Source organism: Gossypium hirsutum, chromosome A09 (assembly GCF_007990345.1).
Source record: "Gossypium hirsutum isolate 1008001.06 chromosome A09, Gossypium_hirsutum_v2.1, whole genome shotgun sequence".
Taxonomy (NCBI): domain Eukaryota; kingdom Viridiplantae; phylum Streptophyta; class Magnoliopsida; order Malvales; family Malvaceae; genus Gossypium; species Gossypium hirsutum.
The window spans coordinates 76,450,503-76,471,356 of record NC_053432.1 but is presented as its reverse complement, the minus strand read 5'-3'; the positions used below and the strand labels follow the sequence as shown (position 1 = coordinate 76,471,356).

At 34.7% G+C, this 20,854-nt stretch overlaps 3 protein-coding genes across 3 annotated transcripts; 1 reads left to right on the top strand and 2 right to left on the bottom strand.

The window, feature by feature from the left end:
- Positions 1-381: 381 nt before the first annotated feature.
- On the top strand, positions 382-1,176 carry LOC107889758 (uncharacterized). Its single transcript, XM_016814308.2, has one exon. The coding sequence runs from the start codon at positions 623-625 to the stop codon at positions 959-961; it is 339 nt and encodes a 112-aa protein (XP_016669797.1). The 5' UTR covers positions 382-622; the 3' UTR covers positions 962-1,176.
- Positions 1,177-2,651: 1,475 nt separating this feature from the next.
- On the bottom strand, positions 2,652-7,883 carry LOC107913702 (protein DEFECTIVE IN EXINE FORMATION 1). The gene is made up of 13 exons (XM_016842363.2): positions 7,491-7,883; positions 7,283-7,393; positions 7,069-7,151; positions 6,845-6,962; positions 6,575-6,735; positions 5,764-6,263; positions 5,578-5,648; positions 5,116-5,372; positions 4,384-4,565; positions 3,804-4,087; positions 3,603-3,720; positions 3,338-3,520; positions 2,652-3,219 (listed from the first exon to the last, which is right to left on the bottom strand). The coding sequence occupies exons 1-13, from the start codon at positions 7,625-7,627 to the stop codon at positions 2,902-2,904; spliced, it is 2,523 nt and encodes an 840-aa protein (XP_016697852.1). The 5' UTR covers positions 7,628-7,883; the 3' UTR covers positions 2,652-2,901.
- A 1,432-nt stretch (positions 7,884-9,315) lies between these two features.
- LOC107913704 (E3 ubiquitin-protein ligase HAKAI homolog) lies at positions 9,316-11,663 on the bottom strand. Its single transcript, XM_016842365.2, has 3 exons — positions 11,289-11,663; positions 10,910-10,968; positions 9,316-10,605 (listed from the first exon to the last, which is right to left on the bottom strand). The coding sequence occupies exons 1-3, from the start codon at positions 11,541-11,543 to the stop codon at positions 9,456-9,458; spliced, it is 1,464 nt and encodes a 487-aa protein (XP_016697854.1). The 5' UTR covers positions 11,544-11,663; the 3' UTR covers positions 9,316-9,455.
- Between the last annotated feature and the right edge of the window lie 9,191 nt (positions 11,664-20,854).

Below are 20,854 nucleotides of genomic sequence, written 5' to 3'. Positions count from 1 at the left end.
GTACCAACACACGAATTTATATAGATATTCTAATTTAATTATTAAAACCTGTGAAAATGATATAAAACTCCACGTCTCCTGTCGACAAAACTAAATTATTTCACCAAAAGTCTACAAGCTTCATAAGAAAAAGAAAATGTTTGTACATTATTTAGTCAGCTCAAAAATAAAGATAAAAACCAGAAAAGAAAGTCCAAATTTTTATCCATCACATATCTCAGCTGACAAAGCCCATATAACTGTTGAAGAAGAGCCTCCAAACCTACCTTTGATTCCTTCACCCCCATAGACAACAACTATTCACCCTTTTTCAACTCTCTTACATCCTTCGCCTTCCTTTCATTACCCCCTTCTTCTTTCCATCATTTCTCCGAACACTGAGTGAAAAATCCCATCCTCTTCTTTGTAATTACCCTCGATTTGGATTTGGGAAATATCCCAGTCAAACTCTCTTTTTTCTTTTTCCTATCAATTCATGATTTTGTGTGATTTTAATCCAAAACCCATCAAATCAATATTGGATTTTTCTTGGCTTAATTTCTCGTGAGGTTTTTTTTTTTGATCAGGTGATTCAAGGGATCAACTTTCTCGATTGGGGGTACTTTTTGTTGATTTCAAAGAGATGAATTTCAGGAGCCTGGAGGACTTTTGGGCCTTTTATGTGAATCAGCACTCGAAACCATCGACAAGACGCTGGCACTTTGCTGGCACACTCTTGAGTATTGTGTTGTTTATATATTCTATGTTGTTTAACAGGTGGTTCTTGGTGTTTGTGCCAATATGTGGTTATGGATTTGCCTGGTACAGTCATTTCTTTGTGGAAGGGAATGTTCCTGCCACTTTTGGGCATCCCTTTTGGTCCCTTTTATGTGACTTCAGGATGTTTGGGTTGATGCTTACTGGGAAAATGGATAGAGAGATCAAGAGGCTTGGAAAGAGACCTATCTTACAGGGCTTCTGAGGGTTCTTATGTAAAAACCTCCCCCCTCCCCCCCTCCTTTCTGTTAAATTCATGATACAATTACTTGTATTTCATCTGTTTTCTAGGATGCTGTCAGCTCTAGTTGAACTCTTGTTTTACATCTTGCCTCTGACAATGTTTAATCACGTTTCTGTTAAACTTATGATGAATAACTGAGTGGAATTGATTGATGAACAGCAATAATTTGAGACTTAGCTGGATGTTGTTGGTGTAAATATACTTGTGGTCTTTCTGAGTGATATTATGCTGTTAAAGCTTTCATGTTAGCTGAAGAATCAGTTTGTGCAGAGACCACTTTGTGAAAGGCCTAGATTTCAGGTTTGGTTTCTGCTTTAGGTGTTTTAAAATTCATAGAGGAAACGTTTAGATTGTTGAGTTTGAGGAATAATGGTGCCGATATAGCAGTGAAGGACATGTAGTGCAAGTGAACAAATATGTGGTTCACCATTGTTCATCCCACAGTCTTGCTTTTCTAGAACTTTGTTTGCAGTCATGAGCATCGGTCAGCTCAACTTATTTTAAGAAAGCATTTGCTCAGCATGGTGTTTGGGTAAACCTTCCATATATTTAAGGGATATAATCTCTAGGTAGTGAATGTATTACTGTTAGTTGCTGGCCAGTCCCGGAGTTAATTTGGTAATATATTTATGGGATAATGGCATAAATGGTAGATGTATTTCAGCCGAATGTTTAATGTAGCACCTAAACTTTTAAAATGCTTATTTTGGTACTTAAAAGTATCAGTGCGTGTATTGTTATGGTTTTTAACACCGTTAACATGTGGCAAGCCAACCTGTAATATATAAATTAAATTTGGCAACCACAGTTAGTTTGGGTGAATCCCATAAGAGTAGTTTGGTTGAGCAACTATGATTTTGCAAATAGGATGCATTGAAGATTGTGTGGTGTGATGAAGTGAAGACCCCCCCCCCTATTCTGGTTTTGGAGCAATAATACATGTAATTTTTGTAGGACCAAAATTTTAAGACGTGTTAAATTAATAGATAAAAAGAATGTTGTTTATAGTAGTGAATTTGGTTGTGGATGTGAAGTACCATCAACCAATCTGCCTGTTTTGAGTGGCATTAACGAACTCTCTCCTCTCTTTTTCTTTTGTGTGTGGTGTTTCGCTGATGCCTCATACTTGTAAAACAAAACAGTAAAAAGAAAAAAAAGAAAAGAAAGAAAACAAGCATTTGTTGTCTGTCGATGCATCTTTCGGGGAGCAATTGTTTTCCATCCAGCAAGCTGAGCAAAAAGACCGAAAGCCAAATCGACGCGGCTTCCATATGGTTTTATTAAATCGATTAGTTGTTTTTAAGGTTTCAGGATAAATCACCATGATACAGATTGAATCAAATTTAATTTTTATTTAATATAAACTAGTAAAAATGATTTTAAAAATTATAAAAAAAGATAAACTAAACCAAATTCACTTTGATAACTTATGATATTTAATTTGATTTCCTAAATGCTCGAAAGGGATTGCAATTTTTCTCCAAAATCAAATCGTCACCCCCGAATAATAATACCCATTTAAACCTGATTTTTAGCCTTTATGTAAATTAGGTTTGCAATATTTTTGTTTTATTCAATTTTTCCTTTTCCCTGAAACTCAGAAATGTTGGGGCAAAAACCGGTCGACATTGCTTCACTGCACAAAGCAGTGTGTCAAAATTAACTTTTTGACTACCTCTAAAAAGAACCTCAAATTCCACAACAATATTACAATTTTCGACATCCTTAATCAAATACGTTGTAAAGGCCAACATTTTAGACAACAGAAAAATCAAACTTGAGGTAGTCTGTCTCTCTATCTCTCTCTTTGTAACTAAGACTTAAAAGACATCTTATATCAGGGGCCTTGATTTAAGTGATGTGAAGTATAGCACGTGTTGAGGTTCAATTCGGTACATTTGTCACAAGTCAGTGTTTCGGGAGAATGACGGCAAAGGCATGGCTTCCTGTGGGCGAAAGATGACTAGCACAGCGAACATCCCAAGCATTGGGATGACAAGAAGCCACTTCAGCAGTTTGTAGTAATACATATGGAATGTGAGGGAGAAGTCGTCTGAGAAATAGAGTCCGTTTTTGTCAACCATTTCCACAACAACAGTCCCTGTAGTCCTCACCCCTACCGTTGGAAGTTTAATCCGATATTTTCCCGGACGCTCAAAGATCTGGCTTTGCTTTATCCTTCTTTCTCCTTGGTAGTTACCCGGAACTAACAATGTTGTCTGCATTGTTTCAGCACAAAATCAACAAAAAAGAAAAGAACGAAAAACTATACTGCTTTAAAAAGTTAAGAAACACCTGAATCGCTTTTAGCGATTCGTGTGTGAAATGGCAGCTTACTGTGACATTATAAGGTGCTTGGAACCCTGAAGGATATCTATGTTTATCCACAATCTCAATCTCCACCCAGAAGCTTTTGCCTTCCTCATCACGGAAAGCTCGGGATAAATGAGTAACATAGACTCCCTCACGGTTGCACCTGTTTGCGACATTGTTTCTTCCTTGGTTATTTGACCTCCATGCCTGAAATAAATTAAAATTAATTAATATAATTCTTAGCAAATGCACAAGAACTCAATCATATGTCGGGTTAAGTCTATCCTGCCTTGAGAGGATGATGCGGGGCAGGGGTTGAGAAGCAAAAGACATTTCCATTCATAGTTGTAACGATAAGATCTAGATCATCACCACCATCAACATTGTCTGCTAACACCATGCTATACCTGTCAAGAAATGGTACAAATATAAGACAAAGAAACCAAAAAGAGCATTGGGTAAGGTACTGAACCAAGAACAAATAACTTACGAAGTTTCACCGATATCTACAACGTCAGCACATGATGTTGGTCCATCTATCAGGTACAGATAACCATCGAAGGATGTTGTAACAATAGTGAGTCCCTTGCTTTTCTCCCCTCGTTTACTTAAGTCCACTAGAAGAACCTGATTCATTACTCTCCCATGAGTTCTATATGGATATGGACGAACCGCTGAACCATCCTTTCCACTCAGAACATAAATATTCCCTGATAATGTGGGAATTACAACATCTGTGTGGCCATCTCCATCAACATCACCAACAGCAGGACCCTGAAAGATGCTTGAAAGATATTTAGTACATCAAATAGGCATGACTCTTGATGTATATCAGCTCAGCACTAGTTTCTCAATGTGATATTTAGTTCAATTAGAGGTTTAAAACTAGAGGAAAGATGCTTGAAAGATGGCTAACATGTACCCGGGGCATGCAACGATGAACATATCATATCCCTTACTGCAACTATAATCAGTAGTGATAACAAGCTATGGAATTTGTCAGGAATGAAAAGAAAGTGACAGAACAATACCAAATTATAAATGCATACCGAAAGGGTGCTACAACTCACCTGGGGAATTAGACTCTTCACGTGAGCTTCCCAAATTAATTTCCCTTGTGCAGTCCATGCAACAACATTCCCATGAGTATCTGTCGTCACTAGCTCTATCTTGCCATCATCATTGATATCAGCTGCAATTACAGCACTTTGAATTTCTGCCATTTCAAGAGGAAACTTTTCTCTGACATTTCCTGAAAGGAAATGAACAATCCAATTGGATTAATTGGTGAAAATAGTTGCTTATAATTAAAGTCATATCAAAAGAGAAAAACAATGATGGAAGATCTTTGTGCAGAACGTTATTTCTAATGAAACAACACCAAGTTCCATGAGGATGAAAACTTCAAAAAAAGGAACATGAAACAGAGTACTATGATACAAGGGATGATGTGCAAGCCTGCAGTGAGTAGATACTAATCAGGGTTCAAGCAGAAAATTCCAGAGTGTTACATTTTAAACAAATTCACATGCGAAACCCATATAATTGAACCAAAATCATATTTAATGAAATAAACTAATCTAGACAAAGAAGAATCTTAAGGGGGATTTGGTAAAAAATTGAATATACGATAAAGTAGTTTCAACACTGGAGTAGATTAGGCAACTACTTGAATTTGCATATGCACAAAGGTGGGAAATATTGATTAGCTATGTTCTAAAGTATGAGTCACCCATACAAGACCAACAGTAAGAAATCTAACTAAAAATACAGGAAAAAGCTCATCAATTTAAAGGGATTACCATGGTGATCCAATACATAGAACAAACCAAATGAAGTTCCCACAAGGATGTCCAAGTTTCCATCACCATCCAAATCAACAACATTTGGCGAAGAGTATATATGTGCATGGAAGTTGGTAGTATCTGTGCTCAAATCTAAATCTTTTGTCCACTTAACCTGCTTTGTATCAAGATTGAATACAACAATACCACCAGCAACGTATTTTCCAATATCAATATCTCCAAGTTCCTTCATATGCTCAGGGTTGTCATAGTACCTAACAAATAATTCAGTTTTTCAGTCACTTCAATTGTAAAAGGGCATCCCTCATCCCTCCTTCCACAAAACATAAAACAGATTTGCAAAAGTTAAACATGAAAAAGGAAGAAAAAAGCTAAAATTTTCCATGAATGAATTTCAAGTGGCATTTAGGAGAAACCTAGACTCCGAAGTCAGATTGAAAGGTAAGGAAGAGAACTCACTCATGATCAAAAAAGTAGGAAACAGCAACAATCATTTCTGATACACCATCATTATCAATGTCTGCTATGACCTGATGACAATAGAGAAAAAAAATTATGACTTTTGTAGTAGAATTCCACTAGTGTCTACCAATGTTGTTCCTTCACTATAAAGAAACACATTATCTAATTGAAATTTATACTCACTGGAGTAGACAAGATGTGAGAATCAATATTCACATAATCCTCCAGTTTCTCATGTTGTCCTTCCATCCATTCCTCATCTCCCCACATGGACTCGTCAACATAATCATCATAATCATAGTTATATTCATCAGCTAACTCATCACTATCACGGAATAAATCAAAAGATGAATCTGCATCTGCTTCTAACCCTTGATCATTTTCCACGGTAGCTTCCTTAGCATTCTCTTTTGAATCAGAGCTACCTTCCTGGGAACCTTTTGAAGTGTCATCTTCTAGAAGGCGTCTCCCAGAACTTGTTTTCGCATGCGTTTCATTGCTTCCCACTGATCCAGTGTTCCCAGAAGGATTATCAACACTAGTAGGCAGCTTGATGGTATCTTCTGTTTGATTTCCATTCGTTTTCTTTTCATCCACTGCATCAGACAAGTTAACCTTGATAGAGTGGTTGCCTACTGGTGTTGGCTCAGTGAGGTTAGTTTCAGGTATAGTTTTATTTGTTTCTGCAAGGCCAACAGGTAATGGTATGAGTCATTTCATGGGAACAATGCTTCAAAATATTAATAAAACCATGATCTTCTAAAGTTGTTTCAGATTTCCTTTCCAAGATGAAAGCAATGTAACAGGAAATATAAATAAAATTAGAAACAAGTGCTGCAACTTAGTGGCAGAATAAGGAAAGAATCAGTTCATTGTCTGCATACTACCCTTATGAAGTGGAGTGCAATGGAGCTACCTTAGCAACTAATATAATTTGAGAGATTAAGAAAGAAATACAGGGGTATAAAACTACTGAAATTCGGGAATAGCATACGTTTCACAGCATTCATTTTAGCAGCCTCCTGGATGAGTAAATCATCATCAACATCTGGATGAGAACGGTCCACTGGATCAGGATGCAACCCCACATGCCAATCTTTTCGAACTTTTCTACGAGGTACCTCCAATTTATCAGTCATCAAGTACCCTGAAACCCTAAAAACAATAACCCTTGGACAAATTAGTATTCCAACATCACAATAATGAATTCCTGGGTGACCTGGAGAATAGTCCCTATAATGAGCAATTAACTAAGAAAATTTACCTGAAAAAAAGCACTTCACCATTGTAGGTAGCTAGAGCAATCTCCCTCACACCATCTTTATCAATATCATACAAGAGAGGACTAGAATGCACGGTTGACTGGTGAAAAGCAGGCCAACCTGACAAATTATTGAAAACTCAATGCACCAACTTCGATAGGATTACTCTAGATTCATTTTGATAAGTTCAAATTAACATGATTAGAGGAAAATGAAGCACTAGTACCTGGCATTTTGTCGCCATCAGAACCTTCTAGAACTTCAAGGTAGTGAAGGAAAGAAGGAACCACTATATCAAGCTTCCCATCACTAAAATTTATACAATCATACGAGAATCAGCTAAATTGTTTTAAATGATGAATTTACTCACATAAGAAGAGCAGTAATCAAGGCTTGGATGCGATAAAGACATGAAATTAGAGGTAAGAGTAAAACTTGACCTATTGATATCAGCGATTAACGGAGTTGCATAAATGCTGGAGCTGACCTCCGTTTGCCATCTAAGTTCTAAATTTCTAGGGCATTGTGTGTTCAACGAGGCATCTTCATCCCTACACATTCATATACACACAAAATTTTCATATAACAATAAACCCTGTGATTGAATCCAAAAATGAAAAGGAATAAAATTGAGATAAAAGGACTTGCATATCGGGATAACCAAGCTCGTCATCGGTGGCCTTTCGTTGACGGAATTTATTATTGGAGTCCTCACCGAGAGAGAAACCGGAGCGACAAATCAAAAGAAAGAGTATCCAAAAAACCCTAATCTCCAAGAGTCTCATATTGTGATCTTCGTTTCACTGCCGAATTTGGTGAGAGAAAAAGAAAAAAAAGGAAAATAAATATTGTAAATTGGAGAAAGAGAGTAGGGAAATCGGAGAAGGGGATAAATAAACCCTGGGCTAGAGTTGTAAATATCCAGTTCCCGTCTTCCTCTCAAAGATTTTCGAGCAGAAAACAAGGTCGTAACATTGGCGATTTTTGACGCCTTCTTTACTGCGTACAATCAAATCTAGCAGCTACTGTTTAAAAGGACTAATTATGATGTACTCCTTGCACTATTAGTACATTTAAAATTTAGTCCATCTACTTTTAATTCCACCTCTACTCTTTTGATTTAGCAATTGAAATTAGTGATAGCAACGGGGCAGGGCAGGAAAGGACGGGTTTTCTCCCAGCCCGGCCCGGCCCCAACCCAATACTTTATCACAATACCCTAATTCAACCTTAAAATAATTTAACCAATACTGAACTTAAACTCAAAAATTAATTATATATTTAACTCTGATCCGACTCCACCCTAGTTTAATTTTTTTTTAAATTATAGTTAATTGAATTCAAATATATATATTTTAAAAAGACCGAGATGATTAAGTAAAATATATATTTCATTATAGAAAAAAATAAGGAATAAAAATGAGAGGGAGACTTGGAAAATTAAATTAAAATGAGAGGGAAAAAAACTACTATTAAATAGGAATAAATGTGGTAAAATGATATTGGCACTCATAAAATTTAAGGACTTTTTAATTTAATTAATCTAAAATATATCATTTTAGTTTAGTAAATATCTTGGGCGAGACAGTTTCTTGCTAAACTTGACTTGACAAATCTCTAAAACTAATATGACCCACCTGGAAATTTGATTTCATTAAAAAAAAACCCTATCAAGACTGGTTGGTTCGAAATCCGTTGATTTTGAATTTTTTTATCATCCCTAATTTAAGTCCACAATTAACAATAGATATAAATATTTAAAGTTAAATTTATTATTATGCCTTTTCCAAAATAATGCTAAACAACCTCATAATACATATGATATAGCTTTTTTATATGTATATATATATATTTTTTTCCATCCAATTATTTGGTTGTTATGTGGTTTTACATATTCGTATATGCATATACTATACCATTTGATAAAAAAATAAATCAAATGTATTAAAAAGTAAAATCGCACTCAATCGTTATTTGCTTTTTGTTGGTAAGAATTTAGTTGAAATCCTTTGTTTCTAATTAGATTTTTTTCGTTGACTTGTTTTTTTAATCAAATAGTGTGTCTTATGCATATACATCTCTATTCCGACAGGGATCAATCTGTATGAAGTTTTTATGGTTTCTTAATTTTTATTTTGAAAGTTATTTTTTTAGTTTTTTATAATTTTTAAACGGTTCGTTGATGTTGCACATAAAAGTAAAAATAATTCCACGTCAGCTATGATATGCATCTATTGTAATTTTTAATGATTACGTTAAATTGTAATAAAATTTATCCAATTTGATTGCTGACTTTACTCGACATGGTACAGCAACTGTTACAGGAGGAAGCAAAATGACGATGAACTAAGCTGTTGGATGCCGCTGCCCCCAAAACCAATTTCCTCTCGAATATTAAAGGGTCTCGGGAATCCCATTAACACAATAAAACTCGCTCCGTATGCTGTAATGAGGAACCTAGATGCAAATTATATAAGCTTGGAAACTCCTAATTATCATATAAAACAGAGGAGAATACTAACTTTAAGATAATTGACAGCACGTTGCGATGCTTAATCAAAGATCCAAGAAGTGAAAATGATTACATCTCAACCGCAAAAATACAAACAATTTCTAGTCCTGGCTACCTGCAAAGCCATCACGGTTGTCTTGCTGCCAACCAAACCCTTGTGCATCACGACCCATATCGCCCAAGTGGAACTTGCCTCGTTTATGTTGTGACATATGATGTGGATGTGGGGGAGGTGGTGGCTGAACCTGCATAGGCTGTGGTGCCAATATACCTACGCCATCCCTGGGGTCCATGGCATTACTGCCCTGCACAGCTTCCATCCCTTTGTTGGCTGATTGTTGGGGAGGAATCATTGGTAAACCTCCAGGATTTCGACCATAATCACCTTGATAATTTGCAAAACTGTCTGCCATCATGTGACTACCTGGTGTGGCTTCAAAACGGGCACCAGGTTGCCCTCCGTTCCAGGGCTGAGGATAAGCAGCTGGGTAATTTACACCCCCCATTGGACCTGGTGGGTAACTCATAAACGATCCCTGTTCGGAACCAACACCTGGTGCTGAACTCTGCCGAGCCATCTCATAGGGAGCACCATAAAACTGTTGAGCCCCATCAGTTGGAAATGGAGGAATACCATATGGAGTTAACATAGGGTTTGAATTCATTGGCATAGCAAAATTAGGTGGTTGCATGGAATGCATTGGCGGGTATTCAGGAAACTGGTTCTCAGATAAAAGTCCCTGTGGTTTGTCCGAAAACTGACTTGATTCTGGTTGTGGGGTGCCCTGCCTGTCAAAGCCTTGCTGAAAGTGGTTGTGAGGGCCAGTCCTGTCAAAGCCCGGGGGTTGGTTATTGTCTACTTGGGGCTCGGATGGATAATTCTGAACTTGACCAAATGCTGGTGGTCCCTTCGGCATCATTGACCTTGGAGGCAGTTGTTCCCTTGGCTGCTGCCAACGAGCTTTGTCGTCAGTATCATGAAGCTGTGGGTTTGAACCAGGAGAAATGGCAGGCCTTGGAGGACCTCGAACTGTAGAATCTGAACCTGTAGGTTGGTTACCACTCTGAATTTCTGATTCTTTACCATCTTCCTTCTCGGCATTAGGCTGTAAAAGGTCAGTGTGGCTTGCATGGATATGAGATTCAAAGTCAGTCTTCTTCAAAAATGATTTAAGACAATGAGGAGCTGCACAGATGTATATCCCCTCCATTATCTTGATTGTCTGAATCTTCTGTATACGATCATCACAACTATGCAAGAAACATAAGAAACAATTACTTTTTAGTCAAAGTCAAATTACTTATGTTTAAGCTTGAATAAAGATCAGTTCAAAAATCAGCAAAAATCAAACTGCCACAAACACAGACAAGTAACCACCATTTACATCTCCACATCTTAATGATATTGCTCCTAGTAAACCCCAGTCAACTATTTGATCCTAGATGGGATAACTCATGAACACCACCAAAAAAGTAAATGGATAAGGCTAGATATGAAACTCTATGATTCTTTAAACACCACTTTTCATTAAAGAATTAAGAAGCAATCACTTACAGATAGCAAATCGAATCGCTCCTCGCGCAATCAAGGCAGAAAGCATGCTCACAAGGACTCTGCAACCAAAGGAAAAGAGCATATATTTTCATATACAGAAAACAAATTCCAAATTGTTAAGAAACTCTTTAAGTCCTAACAATAATTTTTTTAACAATTGCGACTCTTAGCCATCGATGAAAATCACCTTACCACTTAAATTGTTTCAAATTTTCAACTTTAGTCTGAAAGTAACATTCAATACCTAGCAATTCATTGTCATCTATTTTCCACAGATTAGACATAAGTTATCTAATTAATTGTTTACTCAACTTATTTTGAATTAACTAATTAATTAAAAGGTAAAAAAGTAGTACTAGTAATAATTACTAAAACTTACCAAGCGGCCGTAAATCGCTATCGGAAAATCGCAGCGAACGCAGAAGTGGACTCGCTCGCCAAGCTGGCGGCGGGATCTCCGACCGACGGTCTTCACGAGAGAGGAGGAGGTAGCGGCACCAATGCTCTTGGCAACGGGTAGGTCGGCGAGAACGAGATGGTCGGGGCAGGCCACCGTCACCGTCTCAACGGGCAATGGCTTAGCGGAACCGCCGGCATCCAAGGAGGAGCCCTTGCTTAGTCTGATTTGAAGCATCTTTATTTCCACTCGTTTCTTCGGTTTTCCCTTCCACGAATATCAAAATCGAACAACTTTCTTCCTCTTCTTTTTTCCTCTTTTTTTCTCTATTCCCAGATGCAAATCGTATCAAATTTCGTCGACTCGAGTGCTCGAATTTGTTAAATAGTGGTTTGGTCTGTTTGATAAGAAAACGACGGCGTTCTAACCTTTCTGGACTGCTGGATTTAGCCCATCTTCTATTGGGCTTTTAAACCTTTTTACCTATTGGCCATTTGTATTTGGAGTAAGGGGAAAAATTACCGCCAACATTTTCAAGAAATGTCCGAATAATTATAATGTAGAATTAAAATATAATTAACATAGAATCAGATAAAATTTATTTAAATTAGAAACTCACGCATTAAGACTTAAATTCGGATATTCAAAGATTCAGGAAAACTTTAGTGTTTAAATTCTCGTTTCGATTTTATTATTTATTTAAAGTACATTTTTGAGGGATAATGTAATTTTTGGCTATAAATTTGATAATTAGGTGCACTTCAGTATTTACATTTTTTTGTCCACTTTGACACTTGAACTTGACAATTAGGTCCATTTTGGTTCCTCAACATAAAAAATATAAAAGTTTGATGATGTAACACTTTAAAATTGTGTCACATATATAAATTTTTAAAATTTTTAGGTGATAATGTGGTACAATCTCAAAATGTTACATTCAATATTTTCATAGTCATATCAATAGTTGAACAAGTTAGACCATCAATTCTCGATTCAAATAGTTCGACTGGTTCAACTGTCAAGCCAACAATAATTAAATAAATAATTTAAAAATCATGAAAATATAAAAACTAAAATAAAATTTTTTATTAAACAATGTCAACATGTTCTTGTAACATCCTGAATTAGAGCCTAGTCAGAATAGTAGTTTTGAGACCACAAATCTGATGTTAAAATATTTATTTTATGATTTTATGATTGTTATGAGGTTTAGAATATGAATATATTCATATGTCAAAGTTTCGAGAAGAAATCCTAAGTATAAGGCGTTCAATTGGAAATTTGGGACCAAATTGAATAAGTTGTAAAATTTGTGTTTTAGAAGCAATTTACATGAAATTGCTTTAGATTATTAAATAGAAGGTATCAAGAAGTAATTTGCCCAATTTCTAAGTTTTTGGACAAAAATGGGCATGCATGGAAATTTTTGAAGGTTTAGTATTGAGGGGCATTTTGGTCATTTGGTATATTAATGAAATAAAATGGGAAAATAAGCCAAAAATCAGCTCATCTTCTCCATATTGCTGCCGAAAATGGAGAGACACCATAGCTAGGGTTTGTTCATCCTTTCCACGCTCATAGTAAGTGCTCACAAGCCCCGTTTTTAATGTTCTTCGTATTTTTAAAATCCCAGTAACTTGCTCCCTCTATCTCTACCCATATTCCATGCTAGGGTTCATGTTAAGAAACTTACCCATGTATGAGAAGCTTATGTTTTGATGATTTAAGGAGGGATATGCGAGCTTAAAGGATGGTAAACAACTTTTACTAAGTAGTTTATCATGGAAAGAACTTTAAGGACCATTTTGTAAAAGTTGTAAAAATGGGTAGAAAAATGTGAAATGAAGGGAAATGTAGGCTGTTATGAGCATGAAAAATATTTGGCTAGGCTTGGGTAACCAAGAAATCCCATGCATTGCGTTATCCGAGTCTAGGGACTAAATTGTAAATATATGAAAGTTTAGGGGTGAAATAGTAATTTTACCCAAATATGAATTTTGGGTCTTTTTGAGTAGTGTATGTATTAAACGAGCTAAATTTGGTATTATAGATCAAGAGAATCGAGATACGGGTCTTGATCGAGGGAAGAACAAGGTTTACGAGGATTAGGCTCGTTCTCTAATATTTTGCATCGAGGTAAGTACATATGCAAATAAATACATTAATTATTGCTATTAAATGTTTGATTGATATTTGTATGCTTAATATGCTTAAATTGACTATTTTGATAGTATATCATGTTTTGATGATTTACTGTTATGATGAGAATATTGCTATGCTATATGAGTACGAGATAATTGCTATGTGAATGAAGCTACAATTCGAGTACGTCCGACAAAGGTTTGGAAGTCAGAGATCCTGTTTGAACCTTAGGAATAGTTAAGGATACGAGTGACATGTCACTAGGATAGCTATGTGTTTTATGAGCTCATTTGATATGTGATACATGCTAGGGTCCGGGTGCTGAGTATCTTGAGTTATGTTCGGATACTCTTTAGCTCTTTGAGTAGCCCTCGTTGAGAGCGGCATGTGATACTGTGATATGAGGCACTTCGGTGCATATTCTGTCAAGTAGCGAAGGCTATAATCAGGCACTTCGGTGCATTTCTTCCGTGTATTCGAATCATATTCCAAGTGTTCAACGAGTAACGTATTATGAATTTTGAAAGTAATTTAAGTAAACCATGTGTATGCAAGAGGGCACAGGTATGTACTAAAACCCTATGAGTACTTGGTATACGATGATATTATAAAAAGATATGTATTTGGGTAAGCATGTGTATATGAATGTGAAAGGTAAATTATATATGTATGATATGATGAAAAGTATGATGATGTTATGAGTATTTATTCTTAGATTATCAATTGATGAAAAATGTAGTCTATTTGTACGTGTACTTACTAAGCTTTATAACTTACCCTTCTCTCTTCTCCCACCTCTTTAGATTCGTCAAGCTAGCTCAAAGGATCAGGGGACATCGGAGCTCGAATCACACTATCTTTAAGAAATTTGGGTATAAATGGTTTAATTATTTTGGTCATGGCATGTATAGGAAAGTTGTCTATTTTGTATATATGTGTCATGTTGAAGTAGCCAATGTAATGGCTCATTTGTGTATTAATTATTTTGTTTATGGCCGTGTGATTTGGTCCATGTTAATGATTGGGATGTATCCCTAAATTTACCCTTGCATGTATGCTAAATTGTGTATGTGCTAATGATGTGTTTTGTTTGATGGATGTCTATTTATTTGCTTATATGTGATTGTATGATTTGATACCCAAAATGAATTAATAGTAAGGAATATGGTAAACCATGAAATTGGTGTGGTATGACTAAAAGATAAGGGTGTATGATTGACTAAGGGTGAACAATAGCTTGGAAAATAGCCTTCAAATGGTCCATACGGGTAGACATACAGCCGTGTGCCTAGGCCGTGTGTGACACACAGTCAGCCCCACAGGCATGTCGTCCGGCCTTGTGTCCCCTGCACCTTGAAAATTTAGGGCAGTTTGCATGGTAGTAAAAACACAGGTAGAAACACGGTCGTGTGTCTCAACCGTGTTGAGGACACGGCCTCGGCCACAGGCGTGTGCTTGGCCGTGTGTCTCGAATTGCATGATGACGTCATAAATAGAATGCTCATTAAAATCACATGGACTACCACACGGGCATGTGCCAGGCCGTGTGAGGGACACGGACCAAGGACATGGGTGTGTGCTCGAGCGTGTGCTCAGGCGTATGAAAACCACTGCAACTTCGTAATGAAAAATAATTCCGCACAAGTAGGGGACACAGGTGTGTCCCAGCAGACGGGCGTGTGCAAGGCCTCCCTACAGGCGTATGAGGCTTAAATAGGAAATTTTTTTGAAATTTTTCTTGGGTTCTCGGTTTAGCCCTGGATCGTCTCCAATGCATGTTTTGGATCTCGTAGGCCCATAATAGTGACAATATGATTATGTATGATTTGCTTTAAAACAAAAAGAAATTTTATGACCTGTATTTTGTCAGAATGTCTTCGTATGCGTCCGGTAATGCCTCATACCTTGTCTCGATCTCGGGTACGAGTAAGGGGTGTTACAGTTCTACTGTAGATTTTTGTCTCGGTTTTTTATTGTTACTAATTTCAAGCAACGTTCAAGACAATCTGTTCAACCACTTTGTTTAGATCATTTTATCAATCAATTCTTGGTTCAGATACCAAAGTGTCTTCTTTTTTTTTTCTTCAAAGTAAGACTAACTGAACTGAAACTCCCATACCTAATAGGACTTAGTGGTATTTCTAACGAAAGAAAAAACACAAACATTGTTGAGTCCAAAATCTTTAATTGGATGCTGAATTCGATGCTTGTAATCTCAAATTTAACTTAACCTACACATGGAAAAACAAACCATACACTGAGCGATAAAGCTTAGTGGTATTTCTATATTTCAAATCAATATAACATATGAAATAGTCAATTGCATACAATATCCATGATTATACTATAATTCAATACAAATGCACCATATAACTAATATTATTCAACACATCTAATTATGCATATATCACCATTATGTCCATACTTACGATGAATTATCTAAACAGTTCATGTACTAGCAATCCATAAGAATATTTCATACCATTATTATAATGCTAGTTAAATTTGCATAATTACTCAACTTGTAACATATAATCATGCTTCATTCCACTATCAAGTCAAACGATTCATTTCTTATCTTACCAAATTAGTTTCCCGGCTCATTAATTGGTTTGCGTGATCTTTTAAATACTCTCGACATTTAATATCATATATAAGTGTTTGTATTCCAACTTTGTAACATTTAATCAATTTCAATCATCATTCAGCAAATTCATATGTTATATCCCTTATTAACGTGACTTGAACTTGAACGGATACATGGATCCAATCAACACACCAATTCGACACCCAGTGCTTTATTGAAACGTCCGAAATAAGTAAATTGTGCCCAACGCTTATTGATTTTACCGAAGTAGTAATTGTGCCTAGCACTCATCATAACATCTGGAGGAAAAATGCACCCAACGCTCATTGACATATAGTCGAAGTAACCCGTATTCGATTTATCCTATGGCATGCCAACTATATTCGACTCTACCCGAACAATTAATAAGGTAACCAATTATCCAATTCATTATGCAGCTCATTTCACATTTCATCTTTCTCAATTCATCAATCATTTCATCATCTCACCATATATCATAACGTATTTCAATTCAATTAGATGTCAAATTCATATAATCATCAAGTTACATTATTTTCTATTCTATTCTATTCAATTTAGTCATCTATTTCGATAAACAATCTCAAACATAACTTTTCAATTTCAAATAAACATTTTCAACTTACCTCGATATCATGCTACACAAAACAATATAAATATGTAACAATTATAGTGATTCAAATTATAGAAATACAAATTGAATTTTTGAACTACTCGTTGTCGGCTCTCGCATTTTCTTTGTCGGCTCTCGCATTTTCTTTCCCTCTCGACAATCCCGCTTTGTCTTTAGCTACGAATAATAAATCCGAAAATACACAATATCAAATTCTATGTCAAATTACATTCAATTAAAAAGTCATACGTATTTTTTAATTTATTTAATTTAGTCCCTAAACCCGAGACAAGCATAACTTCAAATCAAGTCCTTCGGATTAAAATTCGATTTCACATATATTCATTAGAGAGCTTCTATTTTCTATTCCTATCGAAATTTCATAATAGTTTTGCATTTTATTAAATTTGGTTCCTAATGTACGAAACTAATAATTAAGCTTTACAATTTAGTCCTTTTTCTTAAACTAAGCTTAATTCCTATCAATTTCACACCTAAATCTTCAAAAAAACGACAACTTTCTAAAACTTTAACGGTTTTGCAAATTGGTACATGGGCTAGCTAGATCAAGCTATCATGACCCATCTATAAAAATTACAAGAAAATTACCTAAATGAACTTACCAAATTATGGTCGAAAGTTCAAGCTTGGAAGGTTTCTAACTCAACGATGGCGTACGATTTTGGTGAGGAAGAAAATGATATCATTTCTCTTTCTTTCCACAGCTCTCTTTCTTTTATATTTGAGTTTACAATTGATTAGTTTTAGTTAATTATGTTTTAACTATAATTAACCTGAATTTTACTTATTTAGATTAATAATATCATATTATCCACTAAGTTCAATTAAGTACGATCTAATTGCTATTTTTTACCTTTGGTTAATTTCAATTTAAGTCCCCAAGTCATTTTCTAATTAAAAATCTATAACGATTAGATTTTACAATTTAGTCGCTCAGCCTTAATTAATCACAATTTCAGCTAAATTAACTATCCAAATTTCAATTCACTTATACACTAACTCTGTAAATGTTCCTATTTAATATTTATGGACTCGAGTTACGGAAATGGAGTCCCAAAACTGCATTTTTTATACCACTGGAAACCGGGTCGTTAAAAAAATAAATGAAGGTTTGGTTAGAATGATAAAATTGGAATCTTGAAAATTAGTTTACCACATGAAATATTTTTTAAAACAACATGTAAACATCAAAATATGTATAAAAAAATTCTATACATTGTATCAACGAAGATAGAAGAGAAGAGGGGTTGTAACACCCCCTACCCGTATTTCGAGCCTAGAATAGGGTACGAGGCATTACCGAACTTAATATGATCAATCATGTAAAAATCAGCCATAAAATTTCTTCTAAATTTAAAACTTTCATACATATGTTTAACGTCCCTTATATGGGCCTACGGGGCCCAAAACATACATTTAGGGTGGTTCGGGACCAAACCGTAAACATATGAAACTTCTGCAACACTTAGAAAATTTTCACACTTTGGAGAGTCACACGCTCGTGTTTTCAACCCGTGTAACTCTCTGTTTATAACTTCATCACCCTTATCAGTCGTACACTTCATATAAATAACAAGAAACGTGTATGGGCTCAATTCTCATTAAAATTTTCATATATATACACAATTTCACGTTATGTAATCATACAACATATATCAGCCATATCAAAATATCTCTGTAATCTAAATATATTTTCATAACAACTTATCTTGATTTCATATTATTTCATATTTAAGCTTAAATAACCAAAGTATTTGAAATATCATCTTTATGCAAATAGTACACATGAGGTATATAATTCCATAATTATGAATAAACACATTTATCAAACATTTTCCATATTCATATATCAATGTCTCATGTCTTCATATATCAATAACCGTCATTTTCATGAATTCCGAGTTCAATTTCATGATTATTTGTCTCGTGTTCAATTTATTCTATGTCGGAACTTTATTCATTAAAACATTTGAATTATCAATACATATGGACAGTACATTCAATATGAACAATTATATAATCACAAATGAATTCATTTATCAACCAAGTTCTATACTCGTATCTTATCAACTCGTACTTCCTTGTATCACATAATTCCATGTAACACTTACTAAACTTTGTCAAATTAGTGAATGTCTTACGGAATGGAGTACTTCATTTTCTCGATGCCATATTTCAACTATGGTCTTACACATCTTCACATAATGATGCCATAGCCCAACTATGGTCTTACACATATTCATATATCGATGCCATAACCCAGCTATGGTCTTACGCGAATCACATATCTCACTGATGCCATATCCCAGATATGGTCTTATACAGTAGCATATATCACACAGATGCCATATGTAATACCCCGAAAATTTTTACAGTAAAATATTATCCGTGATATAGTAAAATAAGGAAATAAAGTGACAAAAAGGGAATTTCTGAGTGATGTCAATATTGAGAAGTATATTATGATATATTAATTCAAGAAATGACTAAATTGCAAAGATGAGAAAAGTCTTGTTGCACAAGAGTAAATACTCAAAATTTAAGGGGTTGAAGTGTAAATATAAAACAGTTGAAGGACTAATGGTGCAAATATTTTAAGGGTGGAATGATCTAGAAACCAAGAAAAATTGATGAATTAGGACCAAATTGAATAGGTAAAAAAATTATGAGGGACTAAATCGTAATTTTACCAAATTAAGTGATGACTCAAGGATGGAATTCTAAAAGATCATGAAGGGAAAAATGGTCAATTAGTAAGAGAGAGAATTCTAGAATATAATGATTATGTTGATGATATTTTAAATTAATTAATTAGATAAATATTATTTTATTAACATTTTATGAGATGTTTATTATTATTATATTATTATTTATTTAGTATAAGAGGAAGGAAAGATGAAGAATTATCAATGCATTTCCTTTCCCATGCAAACTAACGTAAGATAAGAAGAAGAAAAAAAGTTTACTTTCTTTACAATTTAGTCATTCCACCAAAAATTCATTATTTTCACCTAAAAATTGAAAGAATTTCCATAGCCATCAAGAGAGAAAGATAGCAAGGAGATGATGGGGAGCAAGAATATCAAGTTGGATTCAAGAAATCGAAGCTGGAGGAGAGAGAAAAATCAAGTTAAAGATTAAAGTCAATAAGAAAAGGTAAGTACATCAAGATTTCAATATGTTTTTAAGTTTGTTATTATTGATAAAGCATGGAAATAATGTTATAGTAGAGTTTTCTTACATAAGGTCCTATGTTATTGATATGTTAGTGAAGAAAAAAAATAAGAGAAAGTGATGAGAAATGGTGTAGAAAAAGAAAATAAGGATGTTATAACATGGTAATTAATATCTTGTACTAAAACAGTTTTGGACAGCAGCAGTAGTCTAACTTTGAAAAATCATAAAAAATTGCAGAAATCTAATTATAGGATGAATAAAATATGAAATTAAATCTTATTAAGTCTAGTTTCTTATAGAATAAATTATGTAAGCAATGGAATTCTAAATCATGAGATATGATGAATTTTGTGAGACAAGGTCAGAATGATTTCGGGTTCCCCTGTTCTGAATTTTTAAAATCATAAAAAAAATTGGATAAAAATAATTAGGGGCTTAAATTTATATGTTTATAATCCTGAATGAGTCTATTTTCAATAGAAACAAATATGAACATCATTTGAATTCTGTACAAGGAGATAATTAATTTTTAGTGAAGAAGGGTCACAACTGTCAGACAGCAGAATAGAGGTAACTTTAAATAATAAAATGTACTTATTGACTAAAGAAAAAATTCTTAAAATTTTATGGTAATAAGATATATGAGTCTAGTTTCATAGAAAATTAGCGGATCTTAATTTGGAGTCCTATAGCTCCAGATATAAATAATTTAGTAACTATGACACAGATGGACAGCTTGAATATTCATAAAAGAAATAATAAAGATTATAGATAATGTTACTTACAAGTGTGCTACATACATCAAGGATGTGGAATGGAGAGGAGGAGGAGGAAAACATATATGAATATTCATTAAGCATGGCTAATTTGCATATTTTAGGCTTAGGGACTAAATTGAATAAAAGTAAAACTTTATGGGTAATTTTGTAAAAATGTCAGAAATGACCAAATTGCATGAAATAGATTATTTTATTATTTAAATTACAAAAT